This window comes from Aquarana catesbeiana, linkage group LG06 (assembly GCF_042186555.1).
Source record: "Aquarana catesbeiana isolate 2022-GZ linkage group LG06, ASM4218655v1, whole genome shotgun sequence".
Taxonomy (NCBI): domain Eukaryota; kingdom Metazoa; phylum Chordata; class Amphibia; order Anura; family Ranidae; genus Aquarana; species Aquarana catesbeiana.
This window is the reverse complement of record NC_133329.1, coordinates 243,488,894-243,514,990: the sequence shown is the minus strand read 5'-3', so window position 1 is coordinate 243,514,990 and position 26,097 is coordinate 243,488,894. Positions and strand designations below refer to the sequence as shown.

Genomic DNA, 26,097 nt, shown 5'->3' with positions numbered 1-26,097 from the left:
CTAACAGTCTTATAGATGCTTTTTACAAGCAGCACAACAACTGATCATCTGGGCTCTGAACAGGGCTACATCAATCAGCATTAACAGACCAGTTGGCATAAAAAATCCACTTGGTTTCACTGTATTAGAATTTTGTTGGCTTATTGCTATCAGATAGGTTCAGCCTGTGATCTTGTGAAAGGCATTAATGTGGGCAAAGAATGGGGCTTGATTGTCCTTGTAGATAGCAGGGAGCAAAGATCTGACATACACAAGTAATGAAGTATCTCCCACTTTGTGCAGGCATCTGGATCCTGGAGAAATTCTTACTGCAGAGTGCCCAGTCCTCTTCCTGTCCCTGTGCTTCCAGCATGATGGGGGTTAATAGCTTCAGACTCTGGGATGAGCTGCTTAAAAAAAAGTAGCACTAGGAACCCACCCCCTCTTTCTCTATTGAGAAAAGCTCTTTCATTGCTCTCACTGCGTGTACCACGATCTGTGAATGGGGGAGAGAATCCTGTAATTCACCAGATTCTCATACAGAAATCCTGTTAGTGTAAAGGCAGTGTAAACACGAAAGAACTTCACCCAATGGAGAAGAAAGGAGGATAGGGCAGGTCCCTGGCATAACTTTTTCACAACAGCACATCCCTGGAGCCTGAAGCTAATAACCATTGCAGCACTGTACTTTCAGCATCAGGAATAGGACAGGGCATCTCTGTACAGAAGATTTCTACAGGATCCAACTGCCTGTTTGTCATAGGACATACTTCATTATTCAAATATAATGTGACTAAAGCTGTGCAGAAAAAAAAGATAACTAAACAAGTCCATAGATTGTTTATTGATGGTCTTATATGAACACGTGGTTTAATGATTTAGAAAAATATGTTGCAAAAAATGATATTGCACTGCTGTCGGACTTTATCGTTTTTCACTTGTATTAAAGTGAATGTAAAGTCTTGTTTCTTTCTATAAATATAACAAATATGTTATACTTACCTAGAGAGCAGCCCTGATCCTCTTCTTCTCGGGACCCTCTTCTGTGATCCTGGCCCCTCCCTTCTGTTCAGTGCCCCCACAGCAAGCAGCTTTCTATGGGGGCACCTGAGCTGAGTCACAGCTTCCTGTGTCCTTTCAGACACGGAGCCCGATCCTCCCCCCTTCCCCTGATTGGCTAGCTGCTACTTTAGTAACAATTAAACTAATCTAAACCTTTCATCCATTTCTAGCTAGCCTTTTTAGTTGCTTATTTAGATATTTGAACAAATGTTCCTGAGATAAAATCCACATGATGATGATGATGCTTATATTACTTTATTTTACCAAGTACTGTACCTTCTATACATTCAAATGTAGCATATACTGTAAGGTATATCACAGTGTTAGCAACTATTTGTATTTTCCTATTTTAACACATAGTAATGTATAAACAGGTACTCCTGGCTTAAATTCACTCCATTTTCAAACCAATTAGGTAACATAAACAAACATGCATATTTTCATTAAAGTGAAACTAAAGGCAAAGTGCGTGTTATACGCCGATAAATACGGTATTTTTTCTCACTTACTGTTTTGGCTATGGGACAGAAAGTGAAGGGAAATCTCCCCAATTTGACACCGATGGCCAAAAAAAAAAAAAAAAACTGACGTGGGTTATAGTTCTCCCTTACTCTGTCCAAAATGAGAAAAAAAGTTTTACCTTTAGTTACATTTTAATGTGTACGGCTATTATTATATGTGTGGTTGAATATTAGCACAAAATGTAGTTACACAATTTACAGGACACTGTACCTTGTACAGGAAAAAACATGGAAACTGCCATTCCTGGTGCATATTTTTACTACAAGATAATGAATCCAGGTAAAGAACCCCCAGAAGAAGGTACTGTAGAGATCCAAGCAATGTAGTCTTAGTTTTTCCTTTATTGAAAATCAATAATAAAATCACAAAATGCAAATATTGATTAAAAAGTTTTAAAAATGATAAATACCTCCACCTCTTATCTCAAAATTAACAACATGGTCAAGAAACCTTGACAATCACGATCTGGACAGAGAGTAAACCTTATCACCATTTTAAAAGGCCACAGGGACCCTAAATTAGGCGGTGCCTCTCAATCAATGCATTATGGAAGATCGTTATTAAGTATGAAGTATGAATAAATGAGACTGTGGCCGCTCTAAATATGGCTTATATCCACTCTCGCTACTAGCAGCTCAGTAATAATATTTTTCCTAGCATCAATCAATGCATTATGGAAGATCGTTATTAAGTATGAAGTATGAATAAATGAGACTGTGGCCGCTCTAAATATGGCTTATATCCACTCTCGCTACTAGCAGCTCAGTAATAATATTTTTCCTAGCATCACTGCTTGTCGAATTACTCACAAAGAACAGACATACAGGATAGGTGTTAAGATTTTTTTTTTTTTACTTTAATAGCTGCATACTTACATTATACTGTATTGGAAGTGTATAGGTGTAGCGTTTAAATGTTTGGGTTGGTTGACACAAACTATTAACATTGAAAAGTGAATCACAAAATATCAGTGAATCAAATTATATCTACAAACCATAATATCTATTGAAATAAAATCACCCAAATACCACATATGACATGTGCCTTGTGAATAAATAAAAATTAAATGCAAAAAATACCACATATGACATGTGCCTAAAAAATGAAATGGAAAGAAGTCATATATAGAGAAAGTCTGTGAAAAATTCTGTAAAGTCCACAGTGTGTAGTGAAGAAAGTAAAGATCCTTTTCACTGCATTGGCGTCAAAATAGAATAAAAGCTGAAAGCACCAGTGCAATGAAGCCCCCACCAAGGCAGATGTAAGCTTACCAGATAGTTTGAACTCAAAAGAACATACATTCTGTGAGTCAAACGGACTTATATCCAGGATGGAATCTTGGGGATTCTCTGCGGTTGGAACCCAGGGCGTCATGAAACTTTATAAAAAGTTGATCTTCCCCTGCAGTGTGTCTGCGCACACAAGGCTCCTTGTCTGGGGCTGCCAATCTCTCCTCCAGCCCCTCTGTCTGCAGCTAGTCTACAGCTCACTCTGACAGCCGGAGAGAGGAGACAAGTTCTAAAATTTTTAATTTTTATTTATTCACAAGGCACATGTCATATCTGTTATTTGGGTGATTTCCCGTTTGTTTCAATAGATATTATGGTTTGTAATATAATTTGATTCACTGATATTTTGTGATTCACTTTTCAATGTTAATAGTTGGTGTTAACCAACCCAAACATTTAAGCGCTACACTTATACACTTCTGTTATTTTAACAAAATTATCTTTGTTTGTTGTGTTAGCTGCTACCAACAGTTTAGGCAGCGCGGGGTACCTTTTTACATCATACATTATACTGTATGCCTGGTAAGTAAAATACAAGATAGTAAAGGAAAGATCAGAAAGACAGACCTACATTTTGCACCTACTTTACTAAACGAGTAGAAACTGTTAAATTAGCAAAGTGAATGTACACTAAGCTTAGTAAATAAGGTGAGGCCCTCGCCTATCTCCTTCCCATCTCTGGTTTTGGATAAAAACAGCAGACCAGTTGTAATGGTTTATAGTTTTGACTTTTTATGTATATTGCTAGACAAAGTTTTACTATCTCACAACTATCTACAGTTGTGCTCATACATTTACATACCCTGGCAGAATTTATGATTTATTGGCCATTTTTCAGGGAATATGAATAACACAAAAAAATTTTTTTCACTCGTGGTTAGTCTTTGGCTGAAGCCATTTATTATTAATCAACTGTGTTTACTCTTTTTAAATCATAATCACAACAGAAACTACCCAAATGACCCTGATCAAAAGTTTACATACCCTGGTGATTTTTGCCTGATAACATGCACACAAGTTGACACAAAGGGGTGATCTGTTTGCTTGTAATTAGTGTGTGTGTATAAAAGGTCAAAGAGTTTCTGGACTCCTGACAGACCCTTGCATCTTTCATCCAGTGCTGCACTGATGTTTCTGGATTCTGAGTCATGGGAAAAGCAAAATAATTGCCAAAGGATATGTGGGAAAATGTAGTTGAACTGTATAAAACAGGAAAGGGATATAAAAAGATATTCAAGGAATTGAGAATGCCAGTCAGCAGTGTTCAAGCTCTAATCAAGAAGTGGAAACTGAGGGGTTCTGTTGAAACTAAACCACGGTCAGGTAGACCAACTAAAATTTCAGCCACAACTGCCAGAAAAATTGTTTGGGATGCAAAGAAAAACCCACAAATAACTTCAAGTGAAATACAGGACTCTCTGAAAATGTGGTGTGGCTGTTTCAAGATGCACAATAAGGAGGCACTTGAAGAAAGATGGACTGCATGGTCGAGTTGCCAAAAGATAGTCATTACTACGCAAATGCCAGAAAGTATCCCACTTACAATATGCCAAACAGCACAGAGACAAGCCTCAAACCTTCTGGCACAAAGTCATTTGGAGTGATGAGACCAATATTGAGTTTTTTGGCCACAACCAACGCTTCATTTGGAGAGGAGTCAACAAGGCCTATGATGAGAGGTACACCATTCCTACTGTGAAACATTGAGGTGGATCGCAGATGTTTTGGGATGTGTAAGCTACAAAGGCACAGGAAATTTGGTCAAAATTGATGGGAAGATGAATGCAGTATGTTATCAAAAAATACTGGAGGAACATTTGCATTCATCAGCCAGGAAGCTGCGCATGCGATGTACTTGGACATTCCAATATGACAATGATCCAAAAGACGAGGCCAAGTCGACCTGTCACTGGCTACAGAAGAATAACGTGAAGGTTCTGGAGTGGCCATCTCAGTCTCCTGACCTCAATATCATTGAGCCACTCTGGGGAGATCTCAAACATGCGGTTCATGCAAGACAGCCCAAGAATTTACAGGAACTGGAGACTTTTTGCCAAGAGGAATGGGCAGCTTTACCATCTGAGAAGATAAAGAGTCTCATTCACAAATACCACAAAAGACTTCAAGCTGTCATTGATGTTAAAGAGGGCAATATGCGGTATTAAGAACTGGGGCGTGTAAACTTTTGATCAGGGTCATTAGGGTAGTTTCTGTTGCCATTATGATTTAAAAAGAGTAAACACAGTTGATTGATAATAAATGGCTTCAGCCAAACACTAACCATGAGTGAAAGAAAGGCTTTTGTGTTATCATTTATATTCTCTGAAAAATGGCCAAGAAATCATAAATTCTGCCAGGGTATGTAAACTTATGAGCACAACTGTACATGCATGTATACTAGCTTTATTTTTAAGCATGATACAAGATATAACTGTATAGCTGACTTCCTGCATGACATGCTAACTTTTGTCTCTTACCATTTGTTCATGTATTTTGTTACCATATTACTTTTATGTAACTCCTTGGTCTATGAGACACATTTCAGTTAAATTGTTTTATCAAAAAACCTGAAGCCATGTTTAATTTTTTTAATCTATTATTTATAAAAAAAATGTTACTTGCACAAGCTTGGGTATTGAAAGTCAACATGGCTTTACTTTATTACCTAACATCCACTTTGCAGAATAAACATACATTTTGCAAAGTAAACATCCACTTTCCCACTACTCCTTTAGAAAAAAAAACCTGAGTGTATTTGTCATATTTGTAATGCATGACAGTATTACTAACAGAAGTGGGTTAGCTTTTGGATTATGGTTAAACTGACGTTGCATTGAATATATATGTGTAAGCATAAGTAGGAAGTTATATAAAGTTGCATTGTCTAAATATTATTATTTTCTTAATTATAGATTGGAAGTAGTGCCAAAACCTTGGAAAAAGTCATTTCTGGCCAATTACAACTTCATAAAGGAGAATCTGAATGCTGTAAACCCAGCAATGGCAGCTGTTTTAGATTTATGGCATTCATCATTTGGGTACGTAAGAGTATATGTTTGTAAGATTTTATATCCTAAGTAACAGGTGAAATTCTCTGTATATTGCATGTACACCTATCTTACACAATGCATTATATTGCAGCTTACCAATTCGCAGATGTGCAGGCTGCACTCGTTTCCTCTTCTAATGATTTTTCCCTTTTTATTCACCTGTTGCTCCAGCCTGTAAGTGATTAATTTATTTTTCACCTCCTTTAACAGATCAAGCTGTCCAGCAATAGTGGCAGTTAGTTTGTTGAGACTAACTAATTAACACAGACAGGGGTTTTAAAATGGTCAGATATCCCTAATTTGTTTAAAACATTTACCCCAAAAGAAAAAAAAAACTACTGCTGTAACTGTTTAAAAAGTGTAAGCAGGAGTTCAGCTTTACTTTGCCAGTCAAGTGCAATTAAATCTATATACAGTATATGTTGTTGCACTAAATCTTAACATTACCGGTTCCCTAAAGGCTCTTGTCCAAAGGTGTCTTCATTGCTCCTCCATCTAGAGTGGAGACACTCTATAACAGGAAGTGTGTTATTGGCCACGTGAAAATAAAGGAAAAAAGGATAGAAAATAAAATGAACGCAGCCACCACATTTAAAGAGGAACTGTAGTCTTGTCACATATTTTTGTAATAAAAACATCTTTGTCATTCTGAAGCTTCCCTCCAACCACTTTGCATGTTACTTTATATATACTGTACTGTAAATAATTCTGTATTTGCCAAATATGCTGCAGAAATCTCCCTCCACTAAGTCTGGCTGCAGCCATTTTTAACTGTGGCAACAGACACACAGAGACACACCTCCAGCTCTGCAGCTCTCATTGGTGCACTTTTGACTCATCCCCCCTACCTTCCTGGCAAACTCTCATGAGAGTGAGAGAGAGAGAGCTGTGCATGATGTCCTCAGCCTTGGCTAGTGACCAGACAAGAAACAGGAAGTGGGCTGTATAAGGGATTTACTGTACTAGCAGAAAAAAAATGTTTTATTGTCCAAAGTTAAAACAACAAGAGCAGAAGATTTAATAGATGGAAAGTTGAAAAAATGACTTTAAAGATTAGTAAGCTGCAATATATTCGATTTTTGTTTTTGAATATAATACTGCTTTAACCACTTGCCGACCGCCGCATGTACATATACATCGACACAGTGGCACGGACAGGCAAATAGGCGTACAGGTACGCCCCTTTACATTTGCCGCCGTGTTATCGCGTGTGCGCCGCCAGCGGCACGCGCCTGCTGCGGGCTCCGTGAGTGTGATCGCGGGTCCCGCAGACTCGATGTCCGTGGGGATACCCGTGATTGTCTCACGGAGAGGAAGAACGGGGAAATGCTGATGTAAACAAGCATCTCCCCGTTCTGCCTAGTGACACTGATCACAGCTCCCTGTAATCCGGATTGGTGATCAGTGTTGTGTCATACATAGCCCCTCCTCCTCACAGTTAGAATCACTCCCTAGGACACACTTAACCCATACAGCGCCACCTAGTGGTTAACCCCTTCACTGCCTGTCACATTTACACAGTAATCAATGCATTATTAATCGCACTGATCGCTGTATAAATGTGAATGGTCCCAAAATAGTGCCAAAAGTGTCCGATCTGTCTGCCATAATGTTGCAGTCACGATAAAAATCGCTAATCGCCGCCATTACTAGTAAAAAAAAAAAAAAAAATAATAAAAATGCCATAAAAATATCCCCTATTTTGTAGACGCTATAACTTTTGCGCAAACCAATCAATAAACGCTTATTGCGTTTTTTTTAACCAAAAATATGTAGAAGAATACGTATTGGCCTAAACTAAGGGAAAAAAATGTTTTAGATATTTTTTGGGGATATTTATTATAGCAAAAAGTAAAAAATAATGCGTTTTTTTCAAAATTGTTAGTATTTTTTTGTTTATAGAGCAAAAAATACAAAACGCAGAGGTGATCAAATACCATCAAAAGAAAGCTCTATTTGTGGGGAAAAAAGGACGTTAGTTTTGTTTGGGAGCCACGTCGCACGACCGCGCAATTGTCAGTTAAAGCGATGCAGTGCTGAATCGCAAAAAGTGCTCTGGTCTTTGGCCAGCAAAATGGTCCGGGGCTTAAGTGGTTAACTCTGTACTTGTTCCATGGCAGTGAAAAACAAAGTCATCCGCGCTGTTTATATCAGAAAATTTGAAAGTTTCTGCTGAAATTAGCATCTTGTACAAGACGTGAATTTACTCTTATTAGCTTATATTTAACTAAAATATGACATCAAGTGTCAGGAATAGTAAGAATTCTGACTTTCTCGCGGGATATGGTTTAGCAGGATAGCACCTGGTAACCTGATATCAATGCAATTATAATGATATTTTTTCAAGTGCTCCTAATCGGAGGTTGCTGTATACTCTAGTTATTTAAGATGTCTTTGCCAGTATGACTGACTACTAGAAGATGATATTCTGCCGTAGTTTTTGTTCATGCAAGCAAAGATTGAAAAATGATATCTTTGACTATACTTACACATGAACAGCTTTTAAAGTTCCTGTTTTTATTTTTTCCTAAAGGCAATTGCGACTTATTGATACTGATGAATTCCACAGTCGGCAAGAGTCAATGGAGCTTTCAATTTTCCAAAACCTTGTAATGAGAAACATTGATGCCGCCAAAGACATTCTACTTAAAAAGTAAGTGAGGCGGGAAAACGTGTTATTGGTTAAATCAAAATGTATTAAAGTGGAAGTCCGAAAATCTAAAATCCCTGCATCTATAGACACCAGGGATCTAACACTAACCTCTCTATCCCTGTAAAGAAAAGATGAGTATACATACCTTTTTGGAAGCCGATCTGACCCACTCTGACCCAATCTCCAGCGGCGGAAGCTCTGCAGAGGACACGACTGACAACGGCTGTGAAATGAATGGGAAGTGACGTCACCCATAGAGTTACTATGGGGCTTCTGTTGTCCTCTGTCTCCTCTGCACCCGCCTCTTCAGTGAAGCCACGGCTGTCAGCTCAGCGTGGGATCCGGTCAGGGCGGGTTAGATCAGCTTCCAAAAAGGTATGTATGCTAATTTTTTCTTTACAGGGATAGACAGGTTAGTGTTAGATCCCTGGTGTCTATAGATGCAGGGATTTTAGTTTTTGCATGGACTTCCACTTTAAAATGTATAAAATTTTTCCCTTTTTTTTTTGGGATAGAGTAGGAAAGGATTAGAGGAAAGGATTAGAACCCCTGTGGGGTTTTTATTGATGTTTGTGCTTCTATTAGGTAGAGTCACCCTCTCTTTTTGTATTTGTGAATATTGTCAGAAAATATTTTACCCCAATGAAGGCACATCTTCTCTTCTGAGAAGGGAATTCCACTCACTTTGTAGAGATAATTTTTCTCTGTTGCGCCTCTGGGAGCAGAAGTGAAGCAGAATCTCCCCAGTGGGACACAGGCAGAAAAAAAAAAGAAATGGCAGGGGATTTCATCCATTCCTACTCTATCCAAAACTAAAACAAAATGCTTTTGGCTATACATAAACTTATATACAGTATGTGATAAACCAGGCTGATTTAGGCCCCTTTCACACATGCCTTCAGTTTGTTTCATCAGTTCAGTCACGTTTTTTCAAAGAAAAAATGGATCAGTTTACATGAGTTTACATCAGTTTTTCATCAGTTCTTTACATTCACCTAACCACTTTCAAATTTTTGTTTTATATTAGAGCTGCCACGATTCTGGATAAAATGAGAATCAAGATTTTTTTGCTTAGAATAAAAATCATGATTCTCGCTGCGTAACATCATCTTTCACATTATACAAAAAAATTGGGCTAACTTTACTGTGCAAATACTGCGCAAATACTGTGTGACATAAAATATTGCAATGATCGCCGTTTTATTCTGTAGGGTCTCTGCTAAAAAATATATATATATATATAATGTTTGGGGATTCATTTTCTAGCAAGAAATACTGATTTGAACTTGTAAGCAACAAGTGTCAGAAAAAGGTTTAGTCTTTTCGGCCCCTTTCACACTGGAGCGGTTTTCAGGCGGTATTGCGCAAAAAATACCGCCTGAAAACCGCCCCTAAACAGCCTCCGCTGTTTGTTCAGTGTGAAAGCCCGAGGGCTTTCACACTGAAGCGGTGCGCTCGCAGGACGGTAAAAAAAGTCCTGCGAGCCGCTTCTTTGGAGCGGGGAAGGAGCGGTGTATTCACCGCTCCTAAACCACTCCTGCCCATTGAAATCAATGGGACAGCGCGGCTATACCGCGGTAATACCGCAGCTATAGCCGCGCTGTACGAGCGGATTTAACCCTTTTTCGGCCGCCAGTGGGGGATAAAACCGAACCGCTAGCGGCCGAATACCGCTACAAGAACGACGGTACAGCAGCACTAAAAATAGCGCTGTTGTACCGCCGACGCCCCCCACCGCCCCAGTGTGAAAGGGGCCTAAGTGGTTAAACTGACCTAATTTACAGACTGAAGTTTATTCCTTTGATCTAAAAGAACCAATACATTTTATCTCTTTTCTATCTCTCTGTGCTGAGAAATGTCTTCTTTTTTTTTTGACAGCTCTGGCTCTGCACTGTTTACATAGAACCGGGGAAATTCCAGTTAAGAGCAAGAGGGGGGTTGAATCGCCATTTTTTAACAATTAATCGTGCAGCTCTAGTATGCCTGTGAATGTGAGGATGGGGAGGCTCAAATTTTTTTGTTTTTTTTTTTACTTTTAATGTGTTTTTTTTACTTATGATTTTATTGCTATGACATAGGGGACCAATAGTCCCCTATATGATAGCAGATGTGTGAAAGGTCCTCTTTGGAAGGGGGGGCAGTGTGTGCAAGGAGAAGACAGGTGAAGAGCAGTATACACAGTGAGGGGGCAGTCTGTACAGACAGGCAACCTCACTTGCCATCGCTGACTGTCACTGTTGGCTTTTAAATGTAATTGTCTGCTTTTTTTTTTTTTCTATATTTCATAGCGCCGAGAAGGAGCTGTCATTTGGGCCCGTCACTAAATTAAACAAAGGGGCGAGGTCACACACTGACATCACCCATTGACCCCGCCCCTTTGTTTAATTTAGTGGCGGGCCCGAACGACAGCTCCTTCTCAGCGCTATGAAGTACAGAAAAAAAAGAGCTGACAATTACATTTAAAAGCTGACAGTGACAGTCAGCGTCGGCAAGTGAGGGAGCCTGTCTGTGCAGACTGCCCCCTCACTCTGTATACTGCTTTTCTCCTCTCCTGCCTTTTCTCCACCCCAACCCCCCCCCAGTGACTGGTTGCTCCTAACAGCCAATGCAAAAATGGATGCAACAACGGACTGCTTGTCCATTTGCATCCGTTTATCCTGCGTTCTGTTTTTTTAATGGATGAAAAATAGGGCTTGATGTTCACGGAAGCGGCTGAAAATGGATTTAAATGGATTATCATCCATTTACAACTGGTCTTCCATAGGAATGCATTGATGTTCCTTTTTCATCCGGATTAATGAAAAACAGACGAGAACGGTCTGTATGTGTAAAAGGGGCCTTTGGTTCACTCGCAGATTTATTCAAAAGGAAAATGCAAAAAAATATCAAAAGCCCAAACTGCCAGATCGCTTGCCTATGCACAAATCTCTGCATTACTGAAATCTCTTTTCATATCTTTGCATCACTAAATCTTTTCAACACTTTGAGGACTAAAAATAAAAGGTAATTCACTGTTATTTTTATATGTTTTTTTTTTACATCAGTAAATACAAACCATTTGACCCCTTCCTTAACCACTTCAATACAGGGCACTTAGACACCTTCCTGCCCAGACCAATTTTCAGCTTTAAGCACTGTCGCAGTTTGGATGACAATTGCGTGGTCATGCTACACTGTACCCAAACTAAATTTTTATCATTTTGTTCCCACAAATAGAGCTTTCTTTTGGTGGTATTTGATCACCTCTGCAGTTTTTATTTTTTGCTAAACAAATAAAAAAAGACCGAAAATTTTGAAAAAATAAAAGTTTTGCTTTTGTTTCTGTTAAAAAAATTTGTTAATAAGTAAGTTTTCTCTTTCACTGATGGGCACTGATAAGGCGGCACTGACCGGCACTGATACGGCGGCACCGATGAGGTGGCACCAATGAGTGGGCACTGACGGACACTGACGATGGGCACTGACGATGGGCACTGATATGTGGCACTGGTAGGCGGCATTGATGGGTGGCACTGATATGCAGCACTAATGGGCATTGATAGGCGGCACTGATGGGCACTTATGGGTGGCACTGGTTGGCACTGATGGGCACTGATAGGCGACACTGATGGGCACTGAAAGGCGGCACTGCTGGGCACTGATAGGGTGGCACTGATAGGCGGCACTGATAGGTGGCACTGCTGGGCACTGATGGGCACTGATAGGCGGCACTGCTGGACACTAATGGGCACTGATACGTGGCACTGATGGGCACTGATATGAGGCACTGATGGGCATCCCTGGTGGCACTGGCAGTGGTAGGCATTGGAGTGGGCACTGATTGGCAGCTGCCTGGGCACAGATTGGCAGCTGCTTGGGCACAGATTGGCATTTCCCTGGGGGTCTAGGGGCATACCTGGTGGTCTAGTGTGGATGGCTTCCCTGGTGGTCCTGGGCGGCTTCCCTGGTGGTCCTGGGCGGGATCCGAGGGGGGGGGGGGCTGTGCTGATAAACAATCAGCACAGACCCCCCCCTGTCAGGAGAGCAGCCGATCGGCTCTCCTCTACTCACGTCTGTCAGACGCAAGTGAGGAAAAGCCGATCACCGGCTCTTTCTATTTACATCGTGATCAGCCGTGATTGGACACGGCTGATCACGTGGTAAAGAGTCTCCGTCAGAGACTCTTTACCTAGATCGGTGTTGCAGGGTGTCAGACTGACACCCTGCAACAACGATCGCTGCGATGCGCGCCCCCGGGGGCGCGCAGCGGCTCGATATTCCTGATCACGACATATGACGTCCGGTCAGGAATATCAAACCACTTTGCCGCCGTCATTTGGTAATAGGGCGGGCGGCAAGTGGTTAATGTAGAAAAGGTCCCTATGTTCTGTTGTCTCAATGATCAAAGTAGCTGTTAAACAGTCTAACAAACATAACTGGGAGATTGCTTGAAGAATAAATGATTAAAGAAGTACTCTGCTAAGGAATATTGCTTATTACCCCAGACCATGGCTTATCACTTTTTAAGCGTCAAGGACTGTGTGGATTTTGGGCCCAACTCACTGTACTTGTATTTCTGATATAAACACATTAGGCAATGTCGGTTGTTATTTACTGTATACGCATGTCTAGGGTTGTCCCGATACCACTTTTTTTGAGACCGAGCACAAGTACCGATACTATTTTTCAAGTACTCGCCGATATAGATTACCGATACTTTTTTAAATGTCATGTGACAGTGGCACTAATATGCAGCACTGATGATGCGTAGACTGTGACAGTAGTTTTTATTTTTATTCATTTTTTTTTTTTTTTTTTACAAATTTACAATTTAATTTTTAACACACATATATATATATATATCCAAAGACATGCTGGTAGGTTAATTGGATCCTGTCTAAATTGGCCCTAGTATAGGTATGAATGTGAGTTAGGGACCTTAGATTGTAAGCTCCTTGAGGGTATAGGGACTGATGTGAATGTATAATATATATATGTAAAGCGCTGCGTAAATTGACGGCGCTATATAAGTACCTGAAATAATAATAATAAATAAATATATCTATATATATATATATCTATATATATATATAGATATATATATATATATATCTATATATATATATAGATATATATATATAGATATATATATATATAAGATATATATATACACAGTATATATATATCTAATATATATATATATATAGATATATATATATATCTATATATATATATATATATATAGATATATATAAATATATATATTTTACAATTCTTTCTTTTTTTGGGGGGACAGTGTCAGTGTGTTTTTTATTTATTACAATTTAACCTTTTCAATATTTATTTATTACAGTTCTTTTTTTTTTGCCCTGTTGAGGGGTGGCTTTGGTGAGACCCCTGACATCTCCCTTTTGAGACAGGGAAAGGGACTGAGGACAGAGATTTCCCAGTCCCTTTTTCTGCAGCCTCAGCTGCACTGAAGATGAATGGACAGGAAATAGCGGCTCCTCTCCATTCATAAACTGAAGCATCATAAACACAGTTTATGATGCTCAGTGACAGTTATGAATTAACTGACTCTGAATGATCACTGAGTCTGTGCATTCGGAAAAAGAAGGAGCCAGTAAATGACACGGAGGGGGACTGGAGCACAGAAGGGGACTGGAGGAGGATATGGGGGACAGTCAGGGACAATCAGTGCAGCTATGGGGAGGAGTTACAATCACAATCTCCCTATATACATTTCAATAAAGCGGCTGAAAACCGGAGGGGTGAGAGGAGGAGAAGCGGCCTTCAGCTGCTTTATTGAAATGTATATAGGGAGATCGGTGGTTGTAACTCCTCCCCAGCACTGCACCGATCACTGTCCAGGTATCAGATTAAGCATCAGAGCATTTGCCCAAGTACAAGTACTTGGTATCAGGACAACCCTGCACATGTCAGGATTTTTCAATTATATTAGTTAGTAAAAATAAATGATTTTCAAATATGCATTCTTAACTCAAAAAAGTACCTTCTGTTGTTCTCAGCCTCCTCCAAACAGGGCCGGCGTAACCATTAGGCAGGACAGGCAGCCGCCTAGGGTGGCAGGATAGGAGGGGCGGTAAAATCCTTGCTGACGAAGTGACTCCGCACCGCTCCCTGCTATTACACACCCCGCCGCACTGAGAAGGTTGGTGCTCTATTGCGGGATGCAGGGTGACAAGCCAGAGGATGAGCCGGTCGATGTCCTTGTGGGCAGCTGCGGCAGTGTGGAGATGGAGAGCAGCTATACCTCAATCTCCAGCGCTCCACAGCCTCTGGCATCCTGTCATAGTCACACAGTGAGAGTGGAGAAAGCCAGCTTACACAGGAGTCGGGCTGTGTCCTGTCGCTACTGTCCTCCTAATCCCGCCCTCGCTCTGCTGCTTGTCCAATGCAATACCCCCCCTCCCATTTGTGCCCGCCCAACCCTGCCCACACTTCATCCACATGCATGCCATGCATTTGCTCTGTGCTGCAAGAGGAGTTCTGTGAACAGCTGAGCGGCACTTTTCAAACAATAGATTCCACAGCCGGGGGTACACCAGAATGAATGGGGGAGACATAATTGGTGAGTGACTTCCATCCCCAGAACAACCCCCCTCTCTGTTCCCACCACTTTGTGGTCTGCACCTTCTTCCGGCCTCCCCCTTTCTTTTTATCTCTCTAACCTTCCCCCCTCTTTTCCTTACACCTCTTTTTGTCCTCCTCACCCTCCTCTCTCCTCCATTCTTTCCCTCTCTCCCCCACTATGCTAGGGCCTAGCCTGGCTATATACCACCCTGGCCTGTCCGTATACGACCCTGGCCTGTCCATATACCACCCTGTCTATATACCACCCTGTCCATATACTATCCTAGCCTGTCCATGTACTACCCTAGCCTGTCTATACACCTGTGGACCAAGGCTGGTGTGAGGAAGCGAGCTGTTGCCACTATTTGTCTTCAGGCTGGGTCCAGATGTGCAGGTGCGGGCCTGTGGACCACGGCTGAAGAAATAGTGACAAGAAGCCGCAAAAAATCTCCACCCCGCCACCTCCACCTCCACCATATACATGGGCAGGGAAAAATGGATGATGTCAGGGGCAGAGTCAAGGGAAGGGGGCAGCAAAATGAGGTTTCGCCTAAGGTGTCAAAAATCCTTGCACCAGCCCTGCCTCCAAATCTCCAAATTCCTTTTTTCTGAATATAGATGGCTTGCAGGTACAGATGAACAAGAGTTTTAAAAGTGAATGACAATATATTTACAATGTTTAAACAAACCCCCTCCCACTCCCAGCATGCCTTAGGAGGATGGGCTCTGTACTAAAAAAAAGTTTTTAGATGCTTTTACTAGCCATTTTTTTCAAGATTTATTTGTTCTTCAATCAAGGCTTTATCTACATGCTGCTTGAGCTTGTCTTTTTATGAAGCTGCCTGGTTTGGCATATTCTCAGCAATACCGTTGGAGGCCCTACCCAGACTCTGCTAGACTTGATCATTGCAGGGCCTGCCTGGGCTCTGCTTTTATGGTACTCTCCAGACCTGTGTGTACTGTGTTTGTTCATGTTCAAGTTTGCCTTTTCAGAAAAAATTAACAGCCTACACCCCCCCCCCCCCCCCCGGTCCTGGCCTCGCTGTACTTACCAGGCCTTCCTAGACAGATCAGAGCACTTCTGATTGCTCAAAGCAGTCACATTATGTATGTTGACTTGGAAACTCTTGATAAACTGTTTACGCTTACCAAATATTTTGCAGCATAATATGTCTTTGAGGATGCCTTTATAAAGAAATTGGCTATTCCTGCAGTTGATCCAACAATATCCTGCCTTAATAAAACACCTTGTATTATCTTGCAGGCCCTTGATTAGGAGATCGGATAAACTCATTAAAAGACATCCAGCTTACCCCCACACCAATCCCTTATGTGCAGCACTTTTTTATTTATTTCAATAACCCTACATTGCTGTGTAGATGAGTTAGTGTATGTTTCCCGTCTTATTTCCTGTATGAGTCTCCTATCAGTTAACATGCAGAGAACTCTTTGTTTGAAAGATGGTGCCTAGGACTCAAACTGGTAAGATTCACTCAGACCAGGAAAAGGTCAAACCCAAGCATAGCAACCATTCCACCATGCCTTAAATGCAATAAATTCCCCAGACAAATCCTCTTTGGCATGAAGGGCACCACCACTTTTTGAAATAGGGGGGCATCTGTGTTTGAGGACACCTTGACAGACAGCAAATGCTTGGGTATGGGAAGTGGTTTCAACAGGCCACAAACTAGAGTTCCACTTCCAACCACGTTCGTACTTCATGTCTTTCAGACTTTCTGTGTCACTGCTAAGATTAGCAGACCTCTATGTAGAGCATGAAGTAAGGGGTTTATGACCCCAGTTCAGGGATCCTTTCAGTGATTTTTTCCAACTGTTTCACAGTTTCAAAGCCAAAAGGGCATTGGTCTTAAAGCCCTGAATATCTTCATTTGGTCCAAAAAATCTGTACAGAGTCAACCAGGTCTTTCTTGACTCCATTTATCAAGGAGACTTTATGACCTCTGTGAATATCAAGTATGTGTACTGGCATGTCCCTATTTTTCCAGTACATCAGCGACTCTTTTTCTTTGCTGTGAGTCCTCAGCACTTCCAGTTTGTGGACATGGCATTTGTTCTATCTTTGACACCATGAGTTTACACCAAGTTTTTAATCCACGTTCTTACCTTTTTATACTCCCAGGGCATCCCCATTGTGGGATATTAGGGCAGCCTCCTTTTAAAGGAACAGTTGGCACAGGTCCTGACTAGCAATGTGTTTCCATCAGTTCAGACCTTGAAAAGGTTCCCTTGGATTTTAAACATTCAGAAGTCTGTAGAAAACTTCAAATTCTCTGATCTTAGTCTCAGACTGTTCATTTCAAGGGTTGATTGACTCTGTTTCCACATAGGAGTTTTGGGGCTGAAGGTAGCCTTTTTTGAAGCTGTCTTGTTGCCAATATCCATTCCAGACCCCTTCAATTCCTCCAAACATATTCGTGTGACACCAAGGACCAGGTTGTCTTTAGCCTGGTGGCTCAGAAATTCAGCTTAGGAGCTGGTGAAATCCTTCCTTCCAGTCTCTTGGAAGATCATTACAATGGACGCCAGCCTTGGGAGGAGTCCTAGACACCTTGTTGGTGCAAAGAATTTGTACTCGAGAGGAATCCCAACTACTAATTAACATTATGTAGCTTTGAGTGAGTTGAATTTCTCTACACTGCTGGACATCCCAACCGGAGGGTCTTCCAATTAGCATCCAGCTGAACAAAGCCACAGCAGTGACATACATCAACCATCCCAGAGGAAGTATAAGTCTTGCCGCAGCAGAAAAAGCAGAAAGGATCCTATCCTGGGCAGAACTTCATGCTTCAGACTTACCCGCTGTTCACATTCTAGGTGTGGACAATTTGTAGGCAGACTACTTCAGCTGGCTATACCTGGACCTGGGGGAATAGTGTCTACACACAGAAGTGTTTCAGAACCTGTAGTACAGGTGCGGCACACCAGATGTCGACCTCCTGGCTTCCAGATTCAACAACAAATTGGACAGGTTTGTATTGAGGTGTAGAGATCCTCTGGCGAAACAGTAGAGGTTCTGGGGGGTCTGTGGCATCAGTACAACCTGATCTTTGCCTCTCCTTTCCAAAAACTCCTGCCTTGTTTGCTCTGCAGAATCAATTTAAAGGGTATTCTGGTAATCCTTATAGCTGTAGAAGGACCCAAGCTGATGTTATACTCTGACCTGATTAGACTCCTGGCAGATTCTTTTTAGAGAACAACTGGCTTATCGCCATCATAATGTGGTCAAAAAGTTCAACCTCGTTTGGCAGATGTGGCTTGATAATCCGAGTCTAGCTCCTTCACAGTTAATGCTGGATAGATTGTTACTATTCTAAACCCACCAAGAATTTTAATGTTATTTACCTGAGCTTGGGACTTTCCTTATTTATGTTTTCTACAACCAGTGTAGATAATTTGACATTCTGTGCAGATGTCCATTAACAAGCTCCGGTGGCTTTGTTAGTTTTTTGTTTTATGTTTGTGTACAAAAACCCTATATATGTGCTAATTAACAGGTAACAGTCCTTGTTTTTACATATGAATACATTATGTACAATAGTGTTTTGATGGATCCGCATACTTTTTTTTTTAATTTTACTGTACTGTCACTCATTACCTTTTGACATTAAAAAAAAAATTTGCATAAAAAAAAAAGACTCCTGGCAGACCCTCAGTGGCCTTTTCCAGATTGACTGATCTGTCCCATGGACCAGTTTGCCACCCTGCTTTACAGTCACAGGCTTTAACAGCATGGTCGTCGAAGTCCAGGTGTTAAAGAACAGGGGCCTCTCTGGCTCGGTGATCCCCATGATGTTAAAAGCCAGGAGGTCCACTTCCTGCAACATCTACCATTGCATATGGATGGCATACTTTGCTTGCTGTGGGAGAGCATGTTTACCCCAGGAAATACTTTTTGGGGCAAATCCTGACTTTTTTGCAATTAGGCTTTGATTGACACTTGTTCTGAGTACTATCAAGGGTCGGTCCTAAGTGTCTGCAATCTTATTCCAGAGACTGCTACTCTCCCATGCTTTGATATATACAGTAGCTTTGTACAGGGTGTCTCTCGTGTAGCTTCCTCTGTATACCCATCTGGTATTTGGTGAAGAACACAGGCCCCACCTCTCTGTATATATATTCCTGCTTTTACCACTGCTTGTTACAAAACTAAGGCATGCTTGGAGTGGGAGAGGTTATACCAGGCTCTCCACTGCATTCCAGTGTCTGAATCCACCTGTAGGTAGCAGTGCAACCCATTTGTCTCCAAATCATGTAACTCTCCTTAAAGGATTTTGTGTTGAGTACAAAAATCCAGTTATTACATTTAAATAGTTAAGAGTTACAAAAGAAATACCATAAATAGAAACATTTCAGATTCCATGTAAATAACTGTGCTGCTTATAAAAAATGTAAATACAGTAAAACTATTGCTACTCTTTATAATGAACATATTAATTCTGTGATGTTTACAATTTGAGAATGCTTTGCATTCATTGAGAAAATGCAAAGTGATCTTTGTTCACTATGCAGCAGGGCAGCCACTGAGTATGGCGCCCGGAAGCTAATGGCGATCATTGTAGTAGCAATACCTACTACAGTGATTTCTGGCTTTAGAGGCATCCCACAGATATGGTATATGCATAGTTACATGCAAATGTAACTGTGGAAAAATATCTATACTTGGATTCTTCTTTAACCTCCCTGGCGGTATGATTATGTCAGATATGGTATATGCATAGTTACATGCAAATGTAACTGTGGAAAAATATCTATACTTGGATTCTTCTTTAACCTCCCTGGCGGTATGATTATGTCAGATTTTTGATGCTGAAAGCGGTACAATTATTTTGCATGGAAGTTTTATATTGTAGGCCTGTAATTCTTAGGAATAACTCACTTAAATCTGTCCAAACCAGAGTCTAGTAGACATCCCGGGTATGATAAAGTTTGAAACACAAAATCATAAATTATAATATAATAAATAACTATAAATAATAACAAATGATAATATAATAATAATACATTTTATTCAATAATATAATCAAATCAAAAACACTGAAATTTTTAAGAGCCAAACAAGGGTGCAACATTACTAGTCATATTGCTTCATTAAACATCCCGGGTATGGTAAATTTTGAAACATGAGACTGCACAAAGTCCGACGTCACAATCAGGACAATAGAACCTGGTTTCCTTTCAGATTTTCCTTCCAGTGTCATCACCCTTTGAGCAACAAACCACGCACATCCTTGTGGGTGCTGACTTTTTTTTAGTTGGTGGGATGTGGTCCATGAAGTGACGACCAGTGAGGCTTTCTGGGTTGATAACACCAGCAGCACGACGTCCACCTGTATTTACAGCCGTTGGTTTTTGGTGGTTCAGAAAGATCAGTTTGGCAACTTTCCAAACAAAGTCAGCATGAACCACAGGCTTGTCACTTTTTTTTTAGTAGAATGAAGGCATTCCACAAGAAGATGCCTGAAGATCTTCTTGTAATACTTTTTTGTTGTTTTCTCATTGCTGGATAAAATGTCATTGCCTGGTCGGCTCTGTCAACACCTCCCATGGTGTTGTTGTAGTCTATCACCACTTGTGGTTTCATGATGTCTTTCCCACCTTTTGTGTGTACCACGACAGTAGAGGTGTTATGAATTGTACTCATTAGGCACACATCTTTTTTGTCACGCCATCGCAGTGCCATCATTTTTGCCTTTCTGCCAGGCAACCATTTCTCCAGTCTTGAGCTTCTTATTGCCAAAGATTAGCGGCATGTCATGCCGGTTAGCCCTAACGGTTCCACAGGCATCCGTTTTGTTCTGTAGAAGGAACTCATAGAGTTCAGGAGACGTGTAAAAATTGTCTGTAGCTACACAATAGCCCTGATTTAGCAATGGCTCAATCAATGAAAGAACTGAAGATGTTGCCATTCCATAATTACTGTATTTTTGGTTGAATTTGGTTCCTTTCTCAGTGTATAGGACAGAATTCCAAATGTAACCAGTGCTCGATTCACATAGCATGAAGGATTTGATGCCAAATCGTGCTCTCTTTGATGCCATATATTGTATCCAGCTGAGCCTTCCCTTGTAGGCCATTAGACTTTCGTCTATGCTGATATCTCTATCTGGCACAAAGCTCTGTTGGAAATTTTTCGGAATCATTTGATATACCTCCCAAATCTTCCTGTTTTTTGGTGCTGGATGAGTAGTTTCGTCAAATTCTTCATTATTTTCAAAGTGCAAATACTTCATTATCAGGGAAAATTTGTACTCCGACATTACCGTGCCAAAGAATGGAGTGGCTAGTAATTTAATGGTTGTCCAATACCACTTCTGCAGGGGTTTCCCCACCACTCCCTGAAGAATTATTAGGCCCAGAAATATTCAAATGTCCTCTTTTGTCACTGGTTCCCACTTTCTGCTCTATGAAAACCTCTGATGCATAGCAGCTTGTTGCTCCTGGTACCCGTTTGTCTCCGTAACAATTTTTTCAATAATCTCATCGGTCAAAAATAGTTAGAGGTATGCCCAGGGGTTGTCATCTTCAACATCCACTTTGATACCAGGTGCTCCAGTAAATGAGAATCTTGGGGGTGCTGCATGATCCGTACTGCAGTCAATAGAGCACCAAGTACGCATATTACTGAGGTCAGTCACAGGATCGTCGCTGAAATCACTTTCTGTGTCTGATGACAAACTTCCCCACAAATCGCTATCGCTCAATTCTGCAAGTGATTCTGTATCTCTATCGCTGCTTTCCAGCATGTCATAAACCGCTTTTGAGGTAGAGGCGCTCTTTTTTGATGCCATCCTCAATGGCGGTTTCCAGGCAGAAAGTACAGTAAAACTGCAGGCAAAGGCACTGGACAAAGCACTGGGGGGCAAACCGAGGTCAATTTATTTTATACAGTAATGTAATCCAATAAAACTACTATATGTATTGTGTGTGTTGTAATTTACACTTTTTGAATCTGCTGCCGGTTCCACCCCCCTGCGTTGCGACGCTCGCAGGGAAGGGAAGCCGAAACACACAGAGGATTGGGCAGAGGATCCGGCCGCTGTACAAGTGGGAGTACATCGCAGGATCCAGGGACAAGGTAAGTAACCTCTTCCAGGATCCAGCGATGCAATCCCGAGTGTGGCTCAGGGTTACTGCTAATGGTACTGAAATTTCACCCTGAGCTACACTCAGGAATACCGCCAAGGAGGTTAAGCATTCATTGTACCTGGATGTAAACTGCATCTCTGAGATTCTTTTTTAATAGGGCACCATTAACACTAATGGTGTTTGCAGTGTGGGGCTGTATTTTTCTTATTCTGAATGCAATGTGTTAATGTTAAAATTTATTTTTTTTTACAGATGGATTGCAGAAATTCAAAACATCTATTACCAAGGAAACAAGAAAAAGCAAATTCCCAGTAACAGCAAGAGAATGGAATCTTTTTTCAATTGTACTGCTACATTAATGACTGAGCAGCTGCAAAGTCTTGCTTTAGCATCTATGCAGGATTATACCGATTTGATAATACAGCCACCAGTGAGTAGAATGAAGAAACACTTTATGTAATACATTAGCTTTCAAATTGTAATAATTAGGCTTTCTGTTTTCAGACAGTAAAAAAAACTCTCTAAACTTGCCACTTGGCCCAGCTACTGATCTCCCTATGCAACACTTCCAAACAGCTCTGACTGCTCAGCAACATTGCTTGGTGTTCTTTGAATCACACCGCCCTGGCTTGGAAACTCGGTGTCCAGTGTGAATAATGTCATTCAGGCACAGTTAAACCTTACAAATCCATAAAAAGCTAAATATTTTCGATGGTGGCCAGGGAAAACCAAGCAGATTTGAGCAGTAATACATCAATACTGCTTGGCACCACTGTTAACACAGCAGTTCTTTGGTGGTTCTGGGAAAGAGACCCTGTTAATCAGTAGCAGAATGACAAAAAAGGGAGGTTTTCCACTTTTCTCCAGACAAATAAAAGAAAATCCTATATTTGAATTCATTAAATGCTAGGATTACAGGTACATCTGTAAATTAATTTTAGATTACAGGTGGGATAAGCTTCTAAATTCTAATTATATATAAGCTTCCTGTATAACTGGTAAAGTTCCAAACATATAATATACAATCTCTTTAGGAAGAGGTCTGAAAGCGTGATCGCTTCAAAATGCTTTTAAATATTTGGTGTGTTCTGCATGAGGGAAGATTAAATATGAGGTCTTTTTTTCCAGACATAAGCTTCATCCTGCCAATTTTCAGATTTTTTTAAAATTTTTTGTACTTTTACACAACAATTAGTATATTTAATTTATGTGGTGCTGAGCTTATATTTAAGAACTACTCATAAAAAGAAATAGTGGTTGGCCTAAACTTCTGGACCTTGCTATCATATCTCCTAATGTGGAAGAGTTACGGCATTTCATATTTTTTATAACTGTTTTCTCTATATTCTGCTTTTTTCTAAGTTCAATTAAGAAAAATTATGTAATTAAGTATGATGTTTCATATTATATGAAGGGTTTGTTCTCCCTATATGGGGATCTTTTTCGTCTGTCTTGTTATTAGGCAAAAGTAAACATTCCAAAAAAGTTGGTTTCTAGTATTTAAAGTTTCAGATATATGATCATATGGACACTAAAGCAAGCCATACAATATACAATTTTGCTTGAGTAAGTGTTGATGAGGGAATTCCTCCTGCTGCGCTATTTTATTCTGAAAACGAGAGGTTTCCCTCCCATTAGAATATAATGATCAATGCCTGCAGCTGCCAACAGTGATTGCACGAGAAAACCCCAACAGGCTGATTGTACTGAAGTCGATCAATGGATTGACTTTAGTACAACCAGCCTGCCCATAGACAGATTGAAATTCGATCTGTCAATGGCTGGTCTAACATACTATACTAAAAGTAAATGGACGTGACTGTTTTTATTGTAAGTTTGCCTTCTCATGCACATGGATTTTTAAACTTTAATATGGATGTATAATATAGTATATCTGTAACTGTGTATTTTATGTGGACTTCTGTGCATGGTTGTAGATGTTTTATTGCACTTGACAGCTCATAGATGAGTCTTTTTTTGTCAAACCAGCGGGTTGAATGAAAAAAACTGTCACGATTCCCCCATCCACACAATTGAGGTCCCTGCTGAACAGCTGTGTTTAATTCTTTTTTGTTTGCACTTATTTCTATTCTTGTGCACAAGGTTTTTTAGAGATCCGCTCCCCTCCTACATTCCAGGCAGTACTGATAAACAGAACGCTAAAACAAAAGGTATGATTTACTAAGGGAGTTAAGAATCTTCACACATTAAATTGTGTGAACATTCACTTAAATTATCCAGTCATAGGAAAAGCAAATTCCTGTTTACTTAATTCTTTTGTACATGACTGGATATTCAAAGTGAACAGGAATTTTCTTTTCACGTGATTGGATAACTAAAGTAAGTATTCACAATTTAAGCCTAGTACACATTGCAAGTTTTTTTCATCAACTCAACCCAGCGGGCTGAACGAAAAAAAACCTGAAGGACCATGAGGAGCCGCTGTACTAACAAGCAAATGTTAGTACAGTGATCTCCTCTGCTGTTCAGTTGTGTTTTGACAGGGGCACGGTCAGCCATTGGCTGAGAGCACTGATCGAGAGTCAATCAGCAGACCTTTTTCAGTCGTGCCCCTTCCGGCTGTAGTACACACGGGCCATTTGTTGCCCGGTTTCTTTTGAACCGGCCGTTGTCGTCCGACATTTGGCCCGCGTGTGAAGATTTTCAGCTCCATTAGTAAATCAGCCACACCATCTGCATTTAGGTTAATTTTTTTCTCATAATCAATAATGAAGAAATAATTGCACTTTTCACTACCTTAATAACTGTGTTAACCTCTGTTAATGGGCAGTGAATGGTTTCAGACTGCATTATAATGCATCAATACATTTAGCAGTCTTAGTACAGTTCTAGCAAATATGACTTGACATCATTATCTTGTACTCAATTCTGTTGCCTGTTAATTTATTGATAAATAAATAATCTCAAATTGCTTATGTGCATGAGTATTTTACTAATTGTTTCCTTTCGATTTAGGTGGCCATCTGTGTACTGAAGAAAATTAATTACAGTATAAATGACCTTAGAGACATGCCATGCAGTAGATATAACCAAATTAACTCAATAAAATGTTTCTGTGTGTCAGCGAAAAATTTACAGAATATTTGACACATCAAAAATAAAAATAAATAAAACTTGCAATGTTGTTGTTTTTCCAGGATTCAGTTCGTGCCTACGAACATCCAGGATTTATAATGAGGCTCATTCTAGACAATGTTTCAATTCAATTTGAACCTGACTTTAATGATTATGAAACTGTGCTGCTCAATGTTTATGATGTGATGATTAAAGCTGTAAGTCTTGTGCCAAGAGTAGAAACAAAGCTCTATTCTGAATGGGTAAGTAAATTCAATTCAGTGTATTCCTATCAGCTTGAGAAAAATCTGCTTTTATATAAAAGTTAAGGCATTAAATGAGTGCTTTTAGGAAATGAAATAGCAAAAGGCAATTTATAGTTTTGTCAACTCCTTAAAAACAAATCATTCATGTGAAGAATATTATAGGGTATATAATGGATTATAAAACATTTTCATAAGCAAAAATGTGTCCATGTTTTATGAAGTAGAAGCAAAAAGACTTTGACTCACAACATACTGGCAAGCTAGTAACATTTGTGTCATGTATAAAATATTATTTATGTAAAGTATATGCTGAAACAACTGTGAAAAATGAAATAGACACTACAAAAATAATAGTTATAAACTATAGGAATATTTAAATGAGTCCTTAGAACACTGAAGTAGTGCTGCTCATTAGATTAAGTCACAGTCTAGTTAGCCTGTGGCAGCACTGGGCTCTTGGATTTTATACTAGGCACTATCTGCATAGTTTTGTGTGTTCATGAGAAATGGTGCATTAAAGT

At 40.2% G+C, this 26,097-nt stretch overlaps 1 protein-coding gene across 2 annotated transcripts in view; it reads left to right on the top strand.

The window, feature by feature from the left end:
* The window catches only part of DNAH7 (dynein axonemal heavy chain 7), a 607,644-nt gene that overhangs the window by 48,942 nt on the left and 532,605 nt on the right, over nt 1-26,097 (top strand). For both annotated transcript variants that reach the window (XM_073633106.1, XM_073633105.1), the window contains exons 8-11: nt 5,765-5,890; nt 8,436-8,555; nt 22,488-22,665; nt 25,394-25,573. In XM_073633106.1, the coding sequence (XP_073489207.1) occupies nt 5,765-5,890; nt 8,436-8,555; nt 22,488-22,665; nt 25,394-25,573 (604 nt within the window). The remainder of the gene's footprint in view (nt 1-5,764; nt 5,891-8,435; nt 8,556-22,487; nt 22,666-25,393; nt 25,574-26,097) is intronic.